Source organism: Lacerta agilis, chromosome 5, assembly GCF_009819535.1.
Source record: "Lacerta agilis isolate rLacAgi1 chromosome 5, rLacAgi1.pri, whole genome shotgun sequence".
Lineage (NCBI taxonomy): Eukaryota > Metazoa > Chordata > Lepidosauria > Squamata > Lacertidae > Lacerta > Lacerta agilis.
Window position 1 is genome coordinate 74,585,571 of NC_046316.1, and position 21,705 is coordinate 74,607,275.

At 42.7% G+C, this 21,705-nt stretch overlaps 1 protein-coding gene across 1 annotated transcript in view; it reads left to right on the plus strand.

Moving 5' to 3' along the window:
• Nucleotides 1-21,705, plus strand: part of MME (membrane metalloendopeptidase) — a 61,842-nt gene that overhangs the window by 27,572 nt on the left and 12,565 nt on the right. Inside the window, exons 12-18 of the mRNA XM_033150478.1 lie at nucleotides 4,007-4,100; nucleotides 9,636-9,764; nucleotides 13,672-13,770; nucleotides 14,588-14,668; nucleotides 14,946-15,049; nucleotides 16,367-16,425; nucleotides 20,872-20,991. Coding sequence (XP_033006369.1) covers nucleotides 4,007-4,100; nucleotides 9,636-9,764; nucleotides 13,672-13,770; nucleotides 14,588-14,668; nucleotides 14,946-15,049; nucleotides 16,367-16,425; nucleotides 20,872-20,991 — 686 coding nt within the window. The remainder of the gene's footprint in view (nucleotides 1-4,006; nucleotides 4,101-9,635; nucleotides 9,765-13,671; nucleotides 13,771-14,587; nucleotides 14,669-14,945; nucleotides 15,050-16,366; nucleotides 16,426-20,871; nucleotides 20,992-21,705) is intronic.

The window sequence follows — 21,705 nt, forward strand, 5'->3', positions numbered from 1 at the left end:
TTAAGCTACTTTTGGAGGGTCACCCAACCCACTGGAACCAACCCACTGGAACTAATTTTCAGGGAGAAGGCGGGATTGGTCAAAATACCCTCCCCACCTTTTTTGCTAGTGGAGCTGATGAAAAGCCCTTCTTTGAATGGAAGGACACAATTAGATTCAGCCCTTTTCCTTCTCCTTCTACAAACTGATACAATCAGTGGTGCACACTATATGGACCTAATGATCTTATGTGGGGTGGGGTGGCTCCTTCTTTAGATGATAACATGTATTGGTTCGCTCATTTCAAACTGAAAACCCAACCCTGCTGATTCTGTTGCATGGGCATTTTGACTTCTGTCCCAATGTCATGCCTTGATGACACCTCTGAAGAAGAAGAAGAAGAAGAAGAAGAAGAAGAAGAAGAAGAAGAAGAAGAAGAATTGTATACCTGCTTTAGCAGACTGATGATGCTCACAGCTACCACATGAGGTGGGAGGGCAGAACAGGTGCCCAAGTGGGGGAGAAGATAATGTCCTTGCTGCAATTGTCTCTCTGGGCTCCTGGAGACAGCATCCTCCTATGTTCTCGGGGATGTAGCTTACAACTGAGAGCCTAGGAAAACAGATCAAGGGGGAAAGAGGCAGATAATTTTTCAGGATATTCAGGATATCTATTTTTCAACCACATCATTTGACTGATAAAATTAGCTAGCTATGTGATTTCTGATTTCTGCCATATTTTAACAAGACAGTGTAAGCACCTTCAATTATTAGAAATCTTGGTGCCTGTCTGTTTGATGCTTCTCTGTGTCTCTGTTTTTGCTGCTGCTTCCTCAAAGAATCTCCTCTGTCCTGCTAATTTGTTTTTCTAGGCTACAACCAAAGCTGATGACAGAAATGACCCTCTCCTGCTGTACAATAAAATGACACTTGCCAATGTCCAGAAGAACTTCACTTTTGAAGTTAATCGCCAGGTAAAAAATCAATAATAAGTTTTTTCACCTTCAGTGACTGGCTATAATCAATGCAGTAGTGTGACATTAACTCATCTTTTGAACTGAAAATGCTGACCTAAATTTGTCAGCCTGTTGTATTCTGCTGTGAAAGCAAGAAAAAAGACAACAAAGGTCCTGATCCAATGGTGTGCATGTGGTGCCCTTTGAAACAGTCAATGATCATGTTAAATAGTCAGAAGTGGCTTGTCCAGCAAGGCAGGGCTGCAGTGCTGGTTTCCCACCTGCATCATGGCTGCTGCTTACTAGAAATGAAGTGGTGCTAAGGTTAAGTCTGAACAGAGCCAGTCCAGTGATTTCAATGGCGCACTCATGCAGCCCCAACCTTGCCACAGCATCATATCTCTGGAAAGTGGGAGCAGGTTTTATTTTTTTTTACTGGAACTTATGGGATCTAAAACATACAAGCATCAAGCCAGATTAAGAATGGCTGAAGCCTTGGAACTATGCTAAATAATGAGGCTCCTTCGGCATGCATATCTTGCTGTGTAGATCAGGATCCACAGAAAATATATCAAGTGTTTCATGCTTGTAAGTCAAACACTTGACAGCTAGACAAAGTTTACTAGTAAGGATTGCTTTTGTCTAAAAAATGGTTGAAGTCTAGTATATATTTATATTTATCACAACTGATAAATTTATCTAATTTTATCCAATACAGTGGTACCTCAGGTTACAGATGCTTCAGGTTACATACGCTTCAGGTTACATACTCCGCTAACCCGGAAATAACGCTTCAGGTTAAGAACTTTGCTTCAGGATAAGAACAGAAATCGTGATCTGGCGGCGCAGCGGCAGTGGGAGGTCCCATTAGCTAAAGTGGTGCTTCAGGTTAAGAACAGTTTCAGGTTAAGAACGGACCTCCGGAACGAATTAAGTTCTTAACCAGAGGTACCACTGTATGCATTAAGGAAAGATGATTAATGTGACCCTTTCTGTAAGTCCAAAGGCTGAGGTCCTTGTCCTTTGTGATCTATTTATAAACTTGTCAATTGATTAAGGCACTTTTGTGTTGGCGAACTTGCCTTTCAACCTATTAATGTTTTGCTTTGGTTTTTTTTTACGTGTTTATGAGTGTTGTTCGGCTACACGGTAAAGTGTGCCAAGGTGTGAAGTCGGGGTAATTAAGGTAGAAGTGTGACAACCCTAAACTTCTATCGGACTTCACAGAAGGGGAGTGGTGGCAGCCTATTGTGCGTTTTGTTTCTGCTAAGGGTTTCTGCAAACCTCGTCTGCATTGTTTAAAGCTCCACTGGGCTCAAGAGGTGGATAATTGGCTGGAGGGAGGTTGCAGGCCCACTACATGGCAAAGGGAAAAAAAAAAGAAATTTAATAAAAAATAGAGAAAATATAAAACAAAACTAATATTTCATGGGTCTTGGGCATATTACAATACTACCTGCTGGTACAACTGTGTGGCCCCAACTTGGCTGCCACCCCATTCTGGCCCCATCCAGGAAACCAACAGTGAGTTTGGGGAAGGGAGGGTAGCAAGCTGAGCAGATTCATCAAAACTAAAATGAATTCCCATCCCTCAAAAACATCAATATTCCACATCAGCAACAGTTAGCATCTAATAGCTGAATAGCAATCTGTATTTGCCAGTATACACAGCTATCATGTAGTAGTCAACATTGGACATGACATTTGCAATAACGTTCAGTAAATTTCATCCATTCTTCTACCATTTCGCAGGGAAATTGTAAACATGTTAACAGTCAAATATGAATTTTTTGTGTGCCAAATTCCAGTTCTCAAATTCAAATATCAAATCCTAAAAGAAATATAAAATTCCATCCAATGTTGATTAAAAATAAATAAATAATTGGTTTGAATCAGGGTGCCAAAATCAACTATGGTTGGATCATGTCCAGCAAGTCCCTTTGATTATCAATAGAGTTATCACAACATAAGGACACTTAGGATTGTTTTACAGCTCATTAACCTTAATTGAAATGAATTCAGCTTAGTTTATTGCCTATTGGCCAATAGATTCCAAGACACATTACTGGACAGAGGTTTGTTGTTATCTACCAAATGGGCTCCCCCCCCCCCGCTTTGTTATGTATGAGGAATTTGTTTACAGCAGCAGTCTGGCTGTGGAGAGACGAAAGGCAACAGGCAAAAGCGAATGGCACTTTTCATAAATGATGAGGGCAGTTTTAATGAGCCAGGATTGTCTCCTTTTAAAAATGGTTGCTTTTTCAAAATTTCAATTTTTATATAATATACTTCTGATTTTCACTAGATTCCCCACCCCACCCCAACATATAATATTAGATTGCTATTATAGTTGTGGCATGTTCTTTTTGTTTGTGAGGCATCCTAGGTGATGTAAATCCAATATATAATTAAGGAATACAGAACACAACAGACATAGAATCATAGAATCATAGAGTTGGAAGAGACCACAAGGGCCATCCAGTCCAACCCCCTGCCAAGCAGGAAACACCATCAAAGCATTTCTGACAGATGGCTGTCAAGCCTCTGCTTAAAGACCTCCAAAGAAGGAGTCTCCACCACACTCCTTGGTAGCAAATTCCACTGTTGAACAGCTCTTACTGTCAGGAAGTTCTACTTAGAAAAAAAGTCTCATTGTGTTCAGTGACACTTATTCCCAAATGAGTGTAGAGGATTGCAGCCTGAAATCTTCCCAAGTCACTCAGCACAAGAAACCATAAAAGAGTTAATGATCACCAATGCGTTTTTCTTACGCTTTTGTTCACTTGTCATAAGTTGAACCTACTTAAAGTGCATGTATTTTTCTTCCAGCAATTCAACTGGTTAACATTCATAAACCAAGTCATGTCAACTGTGCAAATTAATATTGGTGAAACTGAAGATGTGGTTGTTTATGCTCCAGACTATCTCAACAAGCTAAAAGCTATCCTTAATAAATACTCTCCCAGGTATGTATGCAAGATACATTTTAAAGTTTTGCTTTTTACATTGCTAATACGTTCCACTGTTTAAAAAGAAAAGTCACCAGATTCTACTTCTTGTTTTATTATTTAGAGAAATTCAGAACTACGTGAGCTGGCGATACATAATGGATATGGTAAACACTCTAAGTCGTAACTACAGGGACACAAGGAATAATTTCCGTAAGGTGCAGAAATTCATATTTTGTTTTATTTTCAACATTTAATATTTGCAGTGTCTAAACCATGGGTAGGCAAACTAAGGCCCGGGTTTCGGATGCGGCCCAATCACCTTTTAAATCCGGCCCACAGATGGTCCGGGAATCAGCGTGTTTGTACATGAGTAGAATGTGTCCTTTTATTTAAAATGCATCTCTGGGTTATTTGTGGGGCATAGGAATTTGTTCATTTCACACACACACCCAAATATAGTCTGGCCCCCACAAGGTCTGAGGACAGTGGACCAGCCCCCTGCTCAAAACGTTTGCTGATCCCTGGTCTAAACAGTTAATTGCTTTCTGATGTTCTACCTCTGAGCTATCACCCTTCCCTAATATTCGGCAGAAGACAATATGCCCAGGTATAATAATAATAATAATAATAATAATAATAATAATAATAATAATAATAATAATATATTTATACCCTGCCCATTTGGCTGGGTTTCCCCTGCCACTCTGGGTGGCTTCCAACAGAATATTAAGATTTGAAAGAGAGGTAGAGCTGGTTATCACCCAGCCCAAACCTCCTGATGATCTCTCCCAGCAGCTGCATGTAGATGTTGAAAAGCATGGGGGAGAGGACAGAACCCTGAAGGCACCCCACAAGTGAGAGTCCAGGGGTCTGAACACTCACCCCCCACCACCACTTTCTGAACATGGCCCAGGAGGAAGGAGCGGAACCACTGTATAACAGTGCTCCCAGCTCCCAGCCCCTCAAGATGGTCCAGAAGGCTGTTATGGTCGATGGTATCAAAAGCCTCTGAGAGATCCAGCAGAACTAGGAAACAGCTCTCACCTTTGTCCCTAGCCCACCGGAGATCATTGACCAGTGTGACCAAGGCAGTTTCAGTGCCATGATGAGGCATTTCAGTGCCATGAAGGGATCCAAATGGTCCGCATCCTCCAAGCGTGCCTGGAGTTGTTCAGCAACTACTTGCTCAATCAACTTGCCCAAGAATGGAAGATTTGAGACTGGATGATAGTTGGCCATATTGGCCGCATCTAAAGATATTTTTTTTAAAGAAGCGGTTTTCACTTAAGGATATCAGAAATGCCACTGCCCAAGACCCCGAAAAGCCAATGTCAGTGTAGACAATGCCAAGCTAGATGATTCTAGATGAGGGAGCTGTAGGCATTCATAAAGAGTATTGCTGGCATAAACAAGCATCTGCATTCATACCACTTGCTGGTAATACAACCAGGTCTATGCACATCAAACTGAATATAAAATGACACCAATGGCTGTCTTGTTTCCTTTTGGGCCCAATGCACATTGCAGCTATTTGTCTTTAAAGCCTAAATGGCTTGGGTCCCAAATACCTGAAGGAGCACCTGTCCTCATGTAAATGCACATAAAAAAAAAACACCAAACAAACCACATCCCTATATATGCTCTGGCACATATAAATCTGAGCGCAACAAAAACTGCATAGGGACAGGCATGTAGAATTGATATGGGTGAGCCAATATTTAGAAAACAGACTTTAAAATGTTCTCTGAAATCCCAAGGGACACACGTCCCATACAATTTTGAGACCTACACAGGTGCCCTCCTGATCACCTAAACGGCTCTTGCAAATCACTCGAGGGGAAAAGCAGGCAATTGTTTGTTTACCTTGCCTTTTCTCCAAGAAGCTCAAGGGGCACGAGGTTTATATAAGTCCAACTTGTCCTCTTCTTGAACTGGATAAACAGGTTTCAGAATCTATAGAGGTGAAAGTACATGTGGTTGTTGGGGGTGCCCAGACGTTGGCTAGATGGAGATGGGCAAAAGCTGGGCTGTGGAAATGTCATTGAGATTAGTAGTCAATGAGTTAGGCGAGCACATCTCTAGAAGGAAAGAAAGGTCAGTATAGCTGGATAAACAAAGGCAGAGCCAGGAAGCTCATGTGCAATTTCTCTTCTGAAAAATGCACTGTCATTGGATTGGGGCCATGCATGTTTTCAGACAGTGTATACAGAATGGTAAATGTTACCTCTAATACAGCCTTCCCCAACTTCTTGCCCCAGGTTGAAGAAGGCTCCATTAGTCCAGCAAACTGGAGTTTATTTTGCTCTTCTTAAACAGAAGATTGCACCCATAGGAAAATTGTGTGTTGTGTGTGTCTGCTGTAGTCTGTGTTTTTATGGCCACTAGTGAATTGACCATAGCAGATGGGTGCTGCTTATATTATGTATTCGATTTATAGCTTGCTACTCCATCTTTAAGGAAAAGTGCCCAAGGCAGTTAATGAAACATAGAAATACCAAATCCATCATCACTATATGCTGCATTGTGTTACAAACACAGGGCACAATCCAACCAAAGTTAAGTCCCATTGATTTCAGCGGGGAAGTGTGCATGAGCTGAGTTGTTCTCTTGAAATAAGTAGGCCATAAGGAGCTTAACTTTGGCTGGATTGCAGCCCATGTTGTCTTTAATTTGGGATCTGAGATGTCTATATGAGTGTTTGTAGGGGCGAAACAAATTAGAAGTCAGAAGATGGCCCTACTCTGTTCAGATATTCCTTTACAGCACTAAATCACAGGCCCGTTGAAAAGGGGGGAAGGGGGGGAATTCTGGAACAATGCAGTCTTCAAGGGAGTTAGACTAGAGGCAGGCTGTTCTTTTCTTCCAGTTTTACTGATAACGCCTCCTCTCCGTCTCGTTCTTTATGCACTTATTAGGATTGAAAACAACCTATTTCCCCCCCAGCGCCTTTAATTTCGTCCAAAGGGTGGAATTCATAAATGATTACTTAGAACTTCAGACACAAGGTCAAGTGAACTGGCAACTGTGGAGAAAGATACAGAAAGAACTATTTCAGTACTGAGGGGAAACAACATCATTTTTGCACCCTTGCTAGCTTACCGTATATACTCGAGTATAAGTCGACCCAAATATAAGCCAAGGCACTTAATTTCCCTACAAAAATGTGGGAAAGCTTATTGACTCAAGTATAAGCCGGTTCACCTTTGCCACTGTGGTAGAGGAGGAACGAGCAGCCCAAAGCAGCCCTTTGGACTGCCCCTAGGTCTCTGTGGTTTGAACCCACAGCGCAATGTTCCCTTGTGTTATACAGAGAAGGCTGGGATCCTGTCCTGTTTAAGCAGGAGCCAGGGAAAGTGAGCACCTGTGGGGTTTTAATACTTCCTTAACTGATAGGCTTTCTGCCTTCTGGGGTCTAAAGTTTGCATTTATGTGAGCAGTTCAGGAATGGAACAAGCTGCCTGGGGAGAGTAAAGAACCGCCATTCTTGTACACTTCTTAAGGAATGGTTGACTTGAGTATAAGCCGAGGGCAGCTTTTAAAGCACAAAAAGCGTGCTGAAAAACTAGGCTTATACTCAAGTATATACGGTAATTCACTGTCCACGCACTAAGCTGTAAGGCAGGCATGGGCAATGCCCAATTGCTGTTGGACTGCAGCTCCCATCATCGCAGACCATTGGCCATGCCAGATGGGGTGAACAGTTTTCTCAGCACAGGCCATGTTACCCCCCATGTAGCACTGGATATATTCATATGGAAAGATTCCACTATGGTCAATGAAGGATTTTTGAAATGCACAGGTTGTTGGTAACATGTGTGGCTGATAAAGTGGGCTCCCCCCCCCTTTCGGTGCTGTGCCAGGGGTGGTAGTGGCAGCAGAATGAACGCTAATGCCTCCGATTGTGGGCGCCCTTTGCGGGACCGCGCACAGCACCCCTGAGCCACATGACACTTACCAGCTGGTTGTGCTGGCCCGCCTCCCTGACGTCGCAGTTGTTGGGGGTTCCTGCCAAACCCTGGTTCAAATAATCCAATCAGTGGCTTTGGTGGAGGCGGGGCCAGCCGAGTGGACCGCGAGTGAGCAGGTTTTGGAATCACTCTGTATCCAAGCAGAAATAAACAATAGAATTCCAAGAGTTCTCTCATACGCTGTTTCAAGGTCTTGTGGCGAAACCGGACCCCAAAGAATGTTTTTCTTCTGACAGCACACTGATGTGGTAGGAGATAATGGGACCTTAAGGGTTATTGTGGGCTACAGTTGAAAACAGAGCAATGAATGGATTCACGTTTGTTTGTCTTAAAATTAAAAAACTGGTGAATAAAAACTGCATTCCAGAACGTAACCATGAAATCTTCTGCACTGCCAGCACCCCAAAGCCAGCGCCTTTCTGAAGTCAGAATAACTTTGAACTGACCCTTCCATAATAATATACTTCTTTTCAAAATGTAAAGCAAGAAAACCACTGTGGCGGGCTGTGGAACTAAGAACTCAGCTTGCCAGAAGATTGCTTTGATGCTTACTAACACGACTGTATCAGATTTCTCTACCATAGTGTAGTTCTTAAGCCTCGGCTTCTTCTCACCTAGTGCAGCAAGGTCACTGAAGGTAGAATCTGCACAGCCCAAGGATACTGCTTTCTTTGCAGGCAATAGAAGGCACATGAAACAGTAGTAAGTTTCACTGAAGCTGCAAAGTTTCATCTAGCTGTAATGGTTTGCATGCAGAGCTGTGAAATTGACTGGGAGCTCTTTCTGCAGGGGAGAGATATGACAGTAATCCGTATGGCACTTGCAAACCAGTTCTTCAGGAAATTCCTCAGCCCACCTGTTGCCAGAGTTTTGTGTTTGAGACTGAGTTCTGCTCCCTTCATATCCTGCCAGCTTTCTTGCAGGAACATATAAACAGATGAACCTGCCTTATAACGAGACAGGCCATTGGGTCATCTAGCTGCTGTCGTGGCACACTCTCCATGACTACGACTCCCATCATCTCCAACCATTTGCCATGCTGGCCACAGTAGATGGGAGTTGGAATCTGGAAACATTTGGAGGGCACCACATTGAATACTCCTGGTCTACAATGACTGGTAGTGGCTCTCTAGGGTTTCAGACAGAGGACCTCTCCAGCCCTACCTGGAGATGTTGGGGATTGAACCTTGGACCTCCTGCATGCAAAACCGCTGTTCTTCCACTGAACTACTTGCCCCCAGCATCCTTAAAGGACACCAAAGGGAAAGGAAGGAACTCCTGTTGTATCAAAAAGTAGTACGCAATGAACACAGGCAAAGCCAGCTGTTCTGGCTTTGATTTTCATGGGGTTCATTCCCTGTAGGATGCAGCCTTGAATGAATGGTGTCTCCACACTGGGCCCTCCATATTACCCAGAAAGTGGGTTTATATCCAGAAGAGGCTCACTGTTTGGGGCAGAGCCACTACTTTAGCTTTCCCACAGGTGGGTCACTGTCACTTACTGAGAAGAAGAGGAGGAGGAGGGAGGAGGAGGTGGCCAGGTAGGTGGTGCAGGGCTAATGCAATGGCAGGAACAGCAGATTGGGGGGGGGGAGCATTTCAGAGCTGGAAACGTGAAGATGCAGAGAGAGTTGCATAGACTCGCTTAACCTGTGTTCCTGTTTAAATATCACTTAACGTCTGTTAACACCAAACCCTCAAGATTAATTGAAAGCACCTAGTGATGCTACAAAGTGTCTCCTCTTGCTTTTCACTAATTTCTCAAATTCTTATGCTTAACAGGTGCTTTACGGCACAACCTCGGATGCTGCTGTCTGGCGCCGTTGCGCAAACTATGTCAATGGCAACATGGAGAATGCTGTGGGGAGGCTGTATGTACAAGAAGCATTTGCGGGAGACAGTAAACACGTGGTAACACTCTTAGATCATTAACTGATTATTTATTTACTGGGTATTTAAACCAGACATTAGCTTTGGATTATTGGTAGGAATGGCACAAGCAGTGATGTTGTAGCAGCACCAAATACTTCAAGCCACATTTCCCCCCTAGTGCAGCGGTGAATGATGATGAAGTCGTAAGAGATCACTCTCTCTGTTTGGCACTCAGCAGGACAGAACTCTGGTGCCAAAAGCAGAGATGAAACTTTACATCTCGCACATTGAATTTTTTTTTTTTTAAAGTAGGCTTAAGAAGCTGGAAGAGACATCTTTTGGCAGACAGGCTGATGATGGGATTATGTGGCTCTTCCTGGACTGTAAGCCAAGTTATTAGCTAATGATGCAGATTAGAAGTCCTTGCATGTTGTAGAGTGAAGACGCTAAAGAACAGTAGATTACAGGAAAGGAAACTCAGTTTAATGCACTTTGCTGAAATTGGGGAGGGGGGTGTTTTTTGACACGCACACACACACCCGGTGTCTTAGAACAGATTTCCAAATACCATTTTATTTTTATTTTGTCTAATGCTTCAAAAGAAACCATTGGTGGAGTTTGTAGCCTTCTTCACAGGAGCAGTGGCCAATAAGGAAACATGCCAATAAGAATAATGTATCCCAAGCTAATCATGAGTCCTCATATAATCACAATTGCCCTGGATCTGTATATCCGCAAAAGAAATGGTGATCTACAGAGCTCTGTCTTCTTTCTGCTGAACAGATGGTCAATGGAAGATGGGAAGTTTACTCCCACAACTGGGGGCGGGGGTGTCTCCATAAGCAGAGCAGCAGGTATTGCCATCTGGCACTGTACCTATGAGTTTGTGGCTGGAAGGATTATATTGATTATATGGGCTTCCTGATGCAGACAGTTACCCCTCCACCCATCTTATGGTGGGTGAATCGCCTGCATTCAGAGTATTCCTTGCTGGACTCGGAGTTTGGTGAATGTGTTCCATCTTCACAAATTTCAGCAACCAGTTAGGTGACTTGCCAAAGAATGGAATACAGTGGGCATACAGACACCTAGAATGAATACAGTGAATACATACAATACAATACAATACAATACAATACAATACAATACAATACAATACAATACAATGAATGAATACAATACTAGAATGAATACAGTGGGCATACAGACACCTAGAGAAAGGCAAGCCACAAAGGTGATTTAAAAAAACACCTTTGTATACATGCATGCAGGGCTGGATTTAGATTTGATGAGGCCCTAAGCTACTGAAGGTAATGGGACCCTTTATATGTCCAGCTGCCCTTTTTCAACAAGAAATTGTTGCTGTTTTTCGTGTTGAATATATGCTATATGGTAATTTACGGACCTAATAGGTATCTAAAGCCATTTGCACATAACAAAATATGTATTTCATCAAAGTAATGGTTGAACTGAAATACAATTAAGAATAAGTATATTAATAGTAAAATACAATTAAGAAGAAGTATTTTAATAGTGATAGTGATCTTTTAGGGAGCAGGCTAGCAGGCGGGGCCCATTACTTACATTATAGGAGCCTACACAACACAAAACACTGTTGCTGTATGTAGATTTTATTTTATTGGTTTCTTATCTTATATTTTGGAAAAGTACATCCAGGTTTTTTTCCTTTGATTTTTTTGGGCCCCCAAGAGAGTGGGGCCCTAAGCTATAGCTTGTTTAGCTTATACATAAATCCGGCACTGCATGCATGTGTGCCCCAAGCAGCAGGAGGCCATGCCCCAGTGTACATGTCTCATTATTAGCCTGCTGCAGAGTGAGGTTTCCCTGGGTCTACCATATGAATAAGATGGAAGCAGCTCAAGAAGGACTGGTGATTGTATTTTCATAAAGGAGACTTGGAGGGTCACTTAGGACCAAACTAGATGTGACTTCAATCCTGAGAATGCATATATTGTTGCATTAATAGTAGCTGTGGGGAAGCCTGAGCAGCTTTGCAAATGGTGCCAATGGGGAATTTCTCTTTACATGAAGATGAGAACACAGGGAGATGACTTATACTGAGACAGATCATTGATTCATCCAACTCAATGTTGCCCAGTAGTTGTCTGTATGGTGCCCTGCAGATGGTTGCAGACTCTAACTCCCATCGTCCCTGACCTTTAACCATGCTGGATCAGGTTAATAGGAGGTAGAACCATAGATTTGCACTGCTTTTCACTAACTGGCAGCAACTTTCTGGGGTTTCAGACAGGGGACATTCCCAGTTCTATCTGAAGGCACCAGGAAGTGAACCTGGGACCTTCTGCATGCAAAATTCTTGGGCTCCATGATCACTGCAGATGGTGACAGCAGTCACGAAATTAAAAGACGCCTTCTTCTTGGGAGGAAAGCAATGACAAACCTAGACAGCATCTTAAAAAGCAGAGACATCACCTTGCCAACAAAGGTCTGTATAGTTAAAGCTATGGTTCTCCCAGTAGTGATGTATGGAAGTGGGAGCTGGACCATAAAGAAGGCTAATTGCCGAAGAATTGATGCTTTTGAATTATGGTGCTGGAGGAGACTCTTGAGAGTCCCATGGACTGTAAGAAGATCAAACCTATCCATTCTGAAGGAAATCAGCCCTGAGTGCTCACTGGAAGGACAGATCTTCAAGCTCCAATACTATGGCCACCTCATGAGAAGAGAAGACTCCCTGGAAAAGACCCTGATGTTGGGAAAGATGGAGGGCACAAGGAGAAGGGGACAACAGAGGACGAGATGGTTGGACAGTGTTCTCGAAACTACCAACATGAGTCTGACCAAACTGCGGGAGGCAGTGGAAGACAGGAGTGCCTGGTGTCCTCTGGTCCATGGGGTCACGAAGAGTCAGACACAACTAAATGACTAAACAACAACAACAACCATTGAGTTACTGCCCTTCCTAAATACAAATTGTAGCATCAGAATGGTGATTCTAGTCAGGACCACAGCAGGAAGAGAAAGAATTAAGCATCCTCAGCCCGTCCGCCCTCACAGTTATGAGACTCTTCAAGCTTCCCAGCTTGGCTTCTGTTTACATAACCAAAATGTGCACATTATGGGCTTTCATGCGAGTCACATCTAGTTTGGCTCTAAACTACAAGCTACTGCTGGTTTAATAGTATTCACTTCTCACTGAGGGATACTAACATCTATGGGACACAGGTGGCGCTGTGGTCTAAACCACTGAGCCTCTTGGGCTTGCCGATCAGAAGGTTGGCAGTTCGAATCCGCACAATGGGGTGAGCTCCCGTTGCTCTGTCCCAGCTCCTGCCAACCTAGCAATTCGAAAGCACACTAGCTCAAGTAGATAAATAGGTACCGCTGCGGCACAGTCCTCTGTGAGCCAGTAGCGGTTTAGTCATGCTGGCCACATGACCTGGAAAGCTGTCTGTGGAAAAACACCAGCTCCCTTGGCCTGGAAAGCGAGATGATTGCTGCACCCCATAGTCTCCTTTGACTGGACTTAACCATCGAAAGTCCTTTACCTTTTTTGTTACTAGCATCTATGGTTCTGTTAGGAGGAGGCTAGGACCACAAATTCTCAGCAACCTCACCAAACTCCCCTTTCCAGGAAACTTTAGTGGAAGTCATGGCAGATGAACTAGTATTTAAACCAATATAAGTCTGCAGCATAGATATACCACTATATTTTCATCTGAAGGCATAGAAATGTTTTAAGTAACAAAGGTGTTTTTTTTTCCTTTTGCAATAACTCCACTCCTTGGTAACTTTGGCTTTGCAATAATTTGACCTTGAAAAATTAAAATAGTCATTGTCAGTCTATTTTGAAAAACAAAAGCTGGTGCTTCCATCAGTGGCAACTGGGATGCAACATGCCAGAATGTCACCCATGTGTGATAAAAATTGAATGACTTGATCTTGTTGTACTGTACATCCTCAGGTGCAAGAGATGATCACTCAGATTCGCGAGGTTTTTATACAAACACTTGATGAGCTCAGTTGGATGGATGCAGAAACCAAAAAGAAAGCAGAAGAAAAGGCAAGTTTTAAATTTTTATATATATTTAAAAAAGTAGAATTTGTAATTTGGAGGCCAATGAAAGCCTGTTACTTTCTTTATCCAAAAGAGAAGATCAGAAACAATTCATTGCAAAGAGTGGAACAGGTAGAACATTCTTCATGTAACACAGGGTTTCCCAAACTTGGGTCTCTAGCTGTTGTTGGACCAACTCCCATCATCCCTAGCTAGTAGAACCAGTGGTCAGGGCTGATGGGAATTGTAGTCAGCTGGAGACCCAAATTGTGGAAGCCTTTTTGTGACATATGGGCTTATTTCATGGCCATAGCAACATAGGAAGCTGCTTCGTGCTGGTCCAACTAGGTCAGTATTGTCTGTGTTGACTGCCAGTGACTTCCTTGGGTTTCAGGCAAATTGCTCTCCTAGCCCTACTTGGGTGATATAATTGTTATTACCTGCTCTTCACTAGCAGGTCCCAGGGCAGGTTAAAGCCATCTAAAATTCAACATGAAAAACAGTTAAAATATATCACAGTCCCAAGAGCTGAGCGAGCCATAAAAATACATATCTCATGTGTCCGAGCCATGGCAAAGAAGCATCTTCAGCATACAACAAGGACAAGGAAGATTTGAGTTTCCCATCGCTTCTAAGAACACGTTGGGAACTGGTATCATATACAAAGTAGCAGTTGCCCAGACCACCACCCATTGAGTGGATCTGGTTTGCAAAATCTAGAAGAGCAAATAGAAAAGCCTGTAGGTCACTTCTGGCCCAACCCTATGATGTCCGAATGTTCAACTTGATTCCAGTTCACCAGTGACCATGGTTTATTTTTTAGGCCATAGCAATCAGAGAAAGGATTGGCTACCCTGATGAGATTCTGACGGATACTAATAAGCTGAATGCAGAATACAAAGATGTAAGTACATTTGAAAAACTATTTTGGACAGCAGAGAGTGTTTAAGATTTAATGGTAGCATGTACCAAGTGTCTACATTGGAGGTATAAGTGAAAAGCCTTATGCCTTATTACACAGTCCGCACAGCAGTTCCTCTATTCCAGCTGGTGGGAGCCATAGTCCAAAACATATGGGGCGTACGAAGTTGGGGAAGAATACCACTCGAGCAACAATGCCCCTCTAGTTTTTCCCTACCCTCCAGCAAATAACACGAGCATTTCTCTCTCTTTCTTGTAAGCTGCACTACAAAGAAGAAGAATATTTTGAGAACATTATTCAGAACTTAAACTTTAGCCAGAAGGAAAGGCTGAAGAAGCTTAGAGAAAAGGTGGACAAGGAAGAGTACGTATTTAAATGATTCACACTGTGAATGCAATGCTTAAAAAATAATAATAATCTGGTTCTGGCTGTTTGCAAAAGTGGCACCTGTTGGTAGCCAGAAGAGTTGCAGCAACTTCATGTTAAAGGAGATATTCTTGCCTTTGCGCCAGGTCTCATGATTTTAAAACAAAGCTGGGGAATCTTGAATTCTATTCCTAGTATCACAGCAATCAGGAATTGAAATACTGTACCTCGTAATTTCTTTGTGTGCACTGTTCTTATTAAAGGACTGGAGTGGAAAACTCTCGCGGGGAGGGCAATGCACACAGATTCTCAGGATCAATTCCCCTAAACTGTCCCCCATTGACCTTAACTGCAGTTCAGTGGTATGTCAGCACCAATGTGACCTGTGATTAATGCTAACTCAGGTTCCCACTAAACCAGAGCTCCTTGCAAAGGTCCAGTAGGAGTAAAACTGAATGCTAGGGAGCAGCCTCTGTCGTGATCTATGGGCATTTGGTAGGGAGCCTCAATGGGTGCGGTGGCCTTCAGTCACGCTGGCCACCCATTTGCCCAGCTGAGCTGAGAGGCAAACAAGCATACCAGGGAACTGAATGCCGAATCAGGCTTTCAGGCTAACAGTATGGTGTAGTGTATTCCTCTGTGGCACCCATTCATTTCAACGAGACTTGAAATTCATGAGAACATGCCAGTGGGATTTTGCCTCCTGTGATACATTGCGTCAGTGCATCCAGCTGTTAACCAGAAGGTTGGTGTTTTGAGTCCACCCAGGACCCCTGCATTGTAGGGGGTTGGGCTAGATGACCCTCAGGGTCCCTTCCAACTCTACAATTTTATGGTTCTACTTTATTGGGGGGGGTTCTTTTTTAAAAAAATGAGATTCAGATTTAGAGAGATTCAATGCCATTCAGTTTTCTCCTCTCGCTGATGCCATCCCATGACAGATTTATGTATAAGCTAAACAAGCTATAGCTTTGGGCCCCACAAAATTTTAAAGGAAAAAAAACCTGGATGTACATTTCCAAAATATAAGATTAAAAAAAACAAATAAAATAAAACCTACATACAGCAACAGTGTTTTGTGTTGTGTAGGCTCCTATTTGTCATGTGCAAATGGCTTTAGATACATATTAGGCCCATAAATTACCACATAGCATATATTCAACACAAAAAACAGCAGCAATTTGTTGTTGACAAAGGACAGCTGGACATATAAAGGGCCCCATTACCTTCAGTAGCTTAGGGCCTCATCAAACCTAAATCCGGCCCTGATGCCATCCATCATCAACATTTCCATGTCTCTTCAATTTTTCATAGGTGGATAAGTGGCGCAGCTGTGGTCAATGCCTTTTATTCAGCAAGCAGGAATCAAATTGGTAAGCTGAGTCTCTCTTAGAAACACTTTCTGGCCATGTGGTGAGAAACGGGTTATTTCTTGTCCCCCGTCTCAACTCAGATCAGGTCAGAAAGTGGACTTTTTCACCTTTTCATCTCTCTGGCTGCTTCAACATGGTAGTTTATTCTGCTTTCCCAATGTTTCCCTAGCTTTTGATTTCTGCACTCTGTTTGAGCTTTCACACAATGTAAAAGCCACTTCCAGAAATATAGCAGAGTATAGCACAAAGTTAGTATCCATTTCTGTGTTATGTGCTTCTGGGGGGAAAAATATATCTGGTTTTTTTTTTCAAATAACATGTGAATGAGCTCTAAACTCATGCTATAATCTGCTATGTTTACAGAAGCGGGCTCTACAATATGTGAAATCTCAATATATTATATATTCAATATTATATATTCAATATAATGCGGAAATTAACAGTTAGGGAACCACCGGGGAAATGCAATAAATTGCTGTATGAACACAGTCTCTGTCTCTCTACTGGCTCAGCAGTTTTATGCTGTACTGTAGTGTACAATAACATCAGGGTTGCCCACGTGTTGGACTCCAGCTCCCATCAGCCCCAGCCGGCAACTCCAGTAGTCTGGGATGATGGAAATTGTAGTCCAACCACATCTAGAGGACCTTGCTACACCATGCCATACTATAATTTTGGTGTTGTGTATCCTTGATCTGCAGCAGGCAGTCTTGTTATCCAAAATGCCGTCCTGCTACAGACATTCAAAAACATGTTCTGGTTCATAGTTTCCTTGGTTTCTGGTCCTATTGACATTGCCCAGATGCTTTAAAGATGAGCTGCTTTTGCAAAGGAAGCATCTTTTTCATTCTTGCTTCCTTTGGAAAATATGAGAGTAATCAACTTGACACACTCAACAAAGCACAAATCAAGTTGGAGTGGGATAATTTAGAAGCATTTTACTGGAGCATGTGCTTTTGCCTTAGCTGAATTAATCTATTGCCTGTTTATTCTGTATTCGTGATACTGATGCAGTCACTACCGCCAACTCTCTGGAAGAATGGGGGAAGCCTGCAGCCTGATTCAGTGCTGGACTAAACTTGCCTTTCCGTTTTATTTGCCTCATTCTTCCATTGAAAAAATGGGGGGGGGGAGATTTCTGTTCATTTCTCGGGATAAGGGAAAATTCCAAGTGTGGGAGGCTGGCTTTCTTACTTACAAACAAGATGACAGGGGTTAGGGTTCCCCCAACCCTCCCCAATGCTCTGAAAGAAAGCATCAAAGCTCTCTATCCCTCTGCAATATGTTTTCTCCACAGACCACTAGTATTAAAAGTAATATTTTAGCATAGCCCTCTACACCTGAAGTGCCTGTGAACCCAGAAGTCAACCATGTGTTTATTATTTACTGCTCAGTTTTATTTGTGAGATATAGCTTTACTTTGTTTTAATATTGCATTTAGTTTTTATCTAGCTTTTAGGGAATGTTATTGAATGTCATTGTTGCATTTTTATTGATTTTTCTCTCAAACACTTAGATTTTATTATTATATTAAATAGTATAAAATTAGGATAGACAGACAGACAGACAGACAGACATAGAAGAAAAGCACAAGTTGTGGCCCTGCAGTCCTTGCCCAGTAAAGGTGGAATTCGTTAATGAATTTTCTGGTTTTAAGCTAAGCATTCAGCCAGGTTCAAACCAGATTGCAAGTCTTGCATGTTGAACTTTCATAGCAGGGGTGTAAAAAGAATGATGTCAGTTTTTGTGCGAGATGACCTTGCCAGCAGTAATGCTGAAATGAAAGTGATGGTTTGCAACTATTCTGGGACCATATTTTCACACTCTATTAGCACGACAGAAAGTGGAATTTACCCTGAACAAGGACATCTGAGTTCACTGTGATGGACTTCTTTTTCTTTGGTGATTACTCATAGCTGAGTAAGTTTGTCTTCTATGAACATGGTTTTAACAGTGAGTCCATAAGTGACTGTGGAGGCCAATTCTGGACCCACACGTCTTTCCAGAGTGGGGACATAGGTTTCTGGGTGGAAGTTGATCATGGTGAGAGTTTGCCAAATGCACCTTCCTCTTAGCATGTTTCTCCCTTTTGTCCTGAGTTTGAGTGTCTTCAAAGTCTATGACATATTTGTAGTTACAGGTAGGTAGTGGTGTTGGTCTGCCGTAGTCAAAACAAAATAAAAAAATTCCTTCTAGTAGCACCTTAGAGACCAACTAAGTTTGTTCTTGGTATGAACAAGAAGTGTGCATGCAGAATATCTTGCTTGAAATCATGGCTAAGTGAGGACAACCTTGACACAGCTGTGGGGAATTCATCCTAGTCACAGTTGGTGTGAAATCTGATGGACATTGAGGAAGAGAGCTTGGCCCTGTTGGAATAAGCTGAAATAGGTTGGAATATACTTTAGGTCAAAATGAAGCCGCAAAACTTTAGGCAGCCATGAAGGGTTCTAGTGCAGCACAGCGAAATGCCGTGCTATGCAGAAGCAAGACAGAACGAAGCAGCACATTAGCAGGAATGCTTACTCATCCATTAACAAAAAGAGTTAGTTCCACCATGCCCACATTCAGTGCATAAACAACATATTATGGCAAAGGTCTCTGTGGACATACTCAAGTTTCAAGAATTTAGGAAATTTGGATTCTATTCCTGGCAGTCTTTAAATGGGCAGCCGGGAAAAGAGTTGCAATTCCCTCTTCACAGCTATACAGCTCATGGATATGGGCAAATGTTTTACTAGTTAGGAAGGGGGAGCCTCGTAGGAATAATTCTCATCTCTCTGGCATTGCTTGAGATTGCTCAAGTTTTGCAAATGTTATAGGCAAGCATTGGTTTGCTATGAAGTATCTTAGAATAAACATTCCACCCATTAGAGTTGCATTTCTCTAGCAGAGTTAATAGAACGTTTTGACACTTTCAAGGGATGCAATGCAAAGTGAAGCAGTTCATAAAATTGCAAAGGAAACACAATAAGCCCATGTGTAGGGATTGGTGTATTTATTTTTGTGTATCCTTTTACCCTAAACTTATGTGTGGTGGAGGTAGTTTAACCTCAAGTCAATATAATTTTATTCCCTGAGGCAATGGTCACCTTCTGCTCTTCCTGGGTTGCACTTGCCAATCACAGCCTACAATTTGTGAAAACCATGGGAAATGGAATGCCTCCATGGTGTATTGTCACAAGTTGGAAGCAGCTCCCTTTCCTATCTAAACAACCAACGATGGCAATACCCTAATTTCTGGAGGGCTACAAGACAACAGATGGTTAGCGTGACCTTAGCAAAGGGTTGAACAAGCCAACAGTTGCTGGCTGCAACATCTGGATCAGTTCCTCTGAGAGTTGGGTGATTACAGAAGAAACATAATAGGTCCTGTTAATCAGATCCTGAAATTTCAGCTTGAAGCATCGGAGGAAAACTTATAGGAGCTATGGGACAGGAGAACTGCAATTTTGGAAATCAGGATAATTGAAAACAAAATACAAAACAACAGAGTAGGCAATAGGCTGAGAAATGGGGTTGGGATCTAGGAAGTGGAGGAAACTGAAAGGAAGGGGAGGGATGCAAAACTCATGTTGTTGAGGGAAAACAGAGGGAAAACCACACCCATGGCTTATGGACAGGAGAGCCATTGTGCTCTAGGCAAGAAAGGCTTTGGAAACACATGTGCCCTGAACCTGCAGACCCAGAAAATAACAACTGTTTCAGCATCATGCTGACTTAGGGTAGAAGGGCACATCCATAAATAATATGACCATGTGGTCAGTGCAGATCATGTAGGTAAAAGGTACTATTGGACTCAATACTGGCCAAAGACAGGGATAATGGGAACTGTAGTCTAGTAACATCTGGGGGGGCACAAATTCCCCAGCCCTGCCCTGGTATGTCTCTCTCATTTTCATAGGAAAGACTTAGGGAGGTATGCAGCTACCGTGTCCCATCAGAGCAAGGGGTTTCCTCTTGTACAGTGGGGTGTTCCCACTCTCTTCCCCACGCATGTGTCCCACGTGCTCCCCAAATGTACTCCAGAGGTCCAGAGAGTTGAGTTTGGGGAACTCCTAGAGCAGGTTTAAGAGGCAGGTGAGGAGAGAAGAGAGACAGAAAAATCCTCGCACTAAGTGTGACATTCAATTACATCCTTGCACCATTGGCCCTACCTGCAGGGGTCACATTATTCACAGCTGCTCCCCTCCAGCCTTGGATTGCATCATGCTGTTGGATCCCATACAGCTGAGCGTGCATTTGAAGGGCACCTGGTGATCAAAGAGCAAGACAAATCGGGTGTAAGGGGAAGGAGAGGTAGTTTGAATTAATCAGCCACATCCTTGGCTAAAATTTTCAGGGTGTTTATTTAATTGAGCTTGTGTTTTTGCAAATAGTTTGAGCTGGTACAAAAGATTAACTTGTCATCTATGGTGTCATCTCTCTCTCTCTCTCTCTCTGCAGTCTTTCCTGCTGGCATTTTGCAACCACCTTTCTTTAGTGCAGCTCAGCCTAAATCCTTGAATTTTGGTGGCATTGGCATGGTCATTGGGCATGAAATCACTCATGGCTTTGACGATAACGGTAAGAAAGAGAACTCATGTTTCACCATTGGTATTACTTTACCTAATCTGTATGGTGCATGAAGAGAGACAATCCTGATTTAATTTTTTTTTACAATCAAGCCCTGTTTCTTGTGTGTGGCAGTGTGCTTTGCACCAGAAAAAAAATCTCTATTATACGTTTCCCAGGGGCTAAGGATGGCTTTACATATTACCAGAAACACCAATTATTATTATCTTGTAAACAACAAGTGTGCAAGGCCCTCGCTCCCGTGCTTCTTGGCATTTCTTGCATTACATGATACTACCCATAAAACAGGGATGGGGAACCAGTGGTCCCCATATGTTGTTGAACTGCAATTCCCATCAGCCGCAGACAGCATGGCCAATGACCAGGGATGGGGGAAGTTGTGATCTAGCAACCTCTAGAGGGCCACAGCTTCCCCACCCTTACCATAAAGCAAGAACCAAAGCTTTATGCCAGCAACATAACATTTCCTCATTCACAACCAGCACCTTATGAACAAAGCAGCTGAATGAAACATCAGTCACGCCATGATGCCAAATATTCTGCTTTTCCCATCCCCCTGCATCTTTCCAAGGGGGATGATCTTGTGGTCCTGGCCAGCCACTGAACCGATTCCAAAGGAACAGTGAATGTGCAAATGGCAGCTTCCTGCCAACCACTGGATGAGTACATCATTGCCTACATTGGGAAACATGCTTGGTGAAGAAC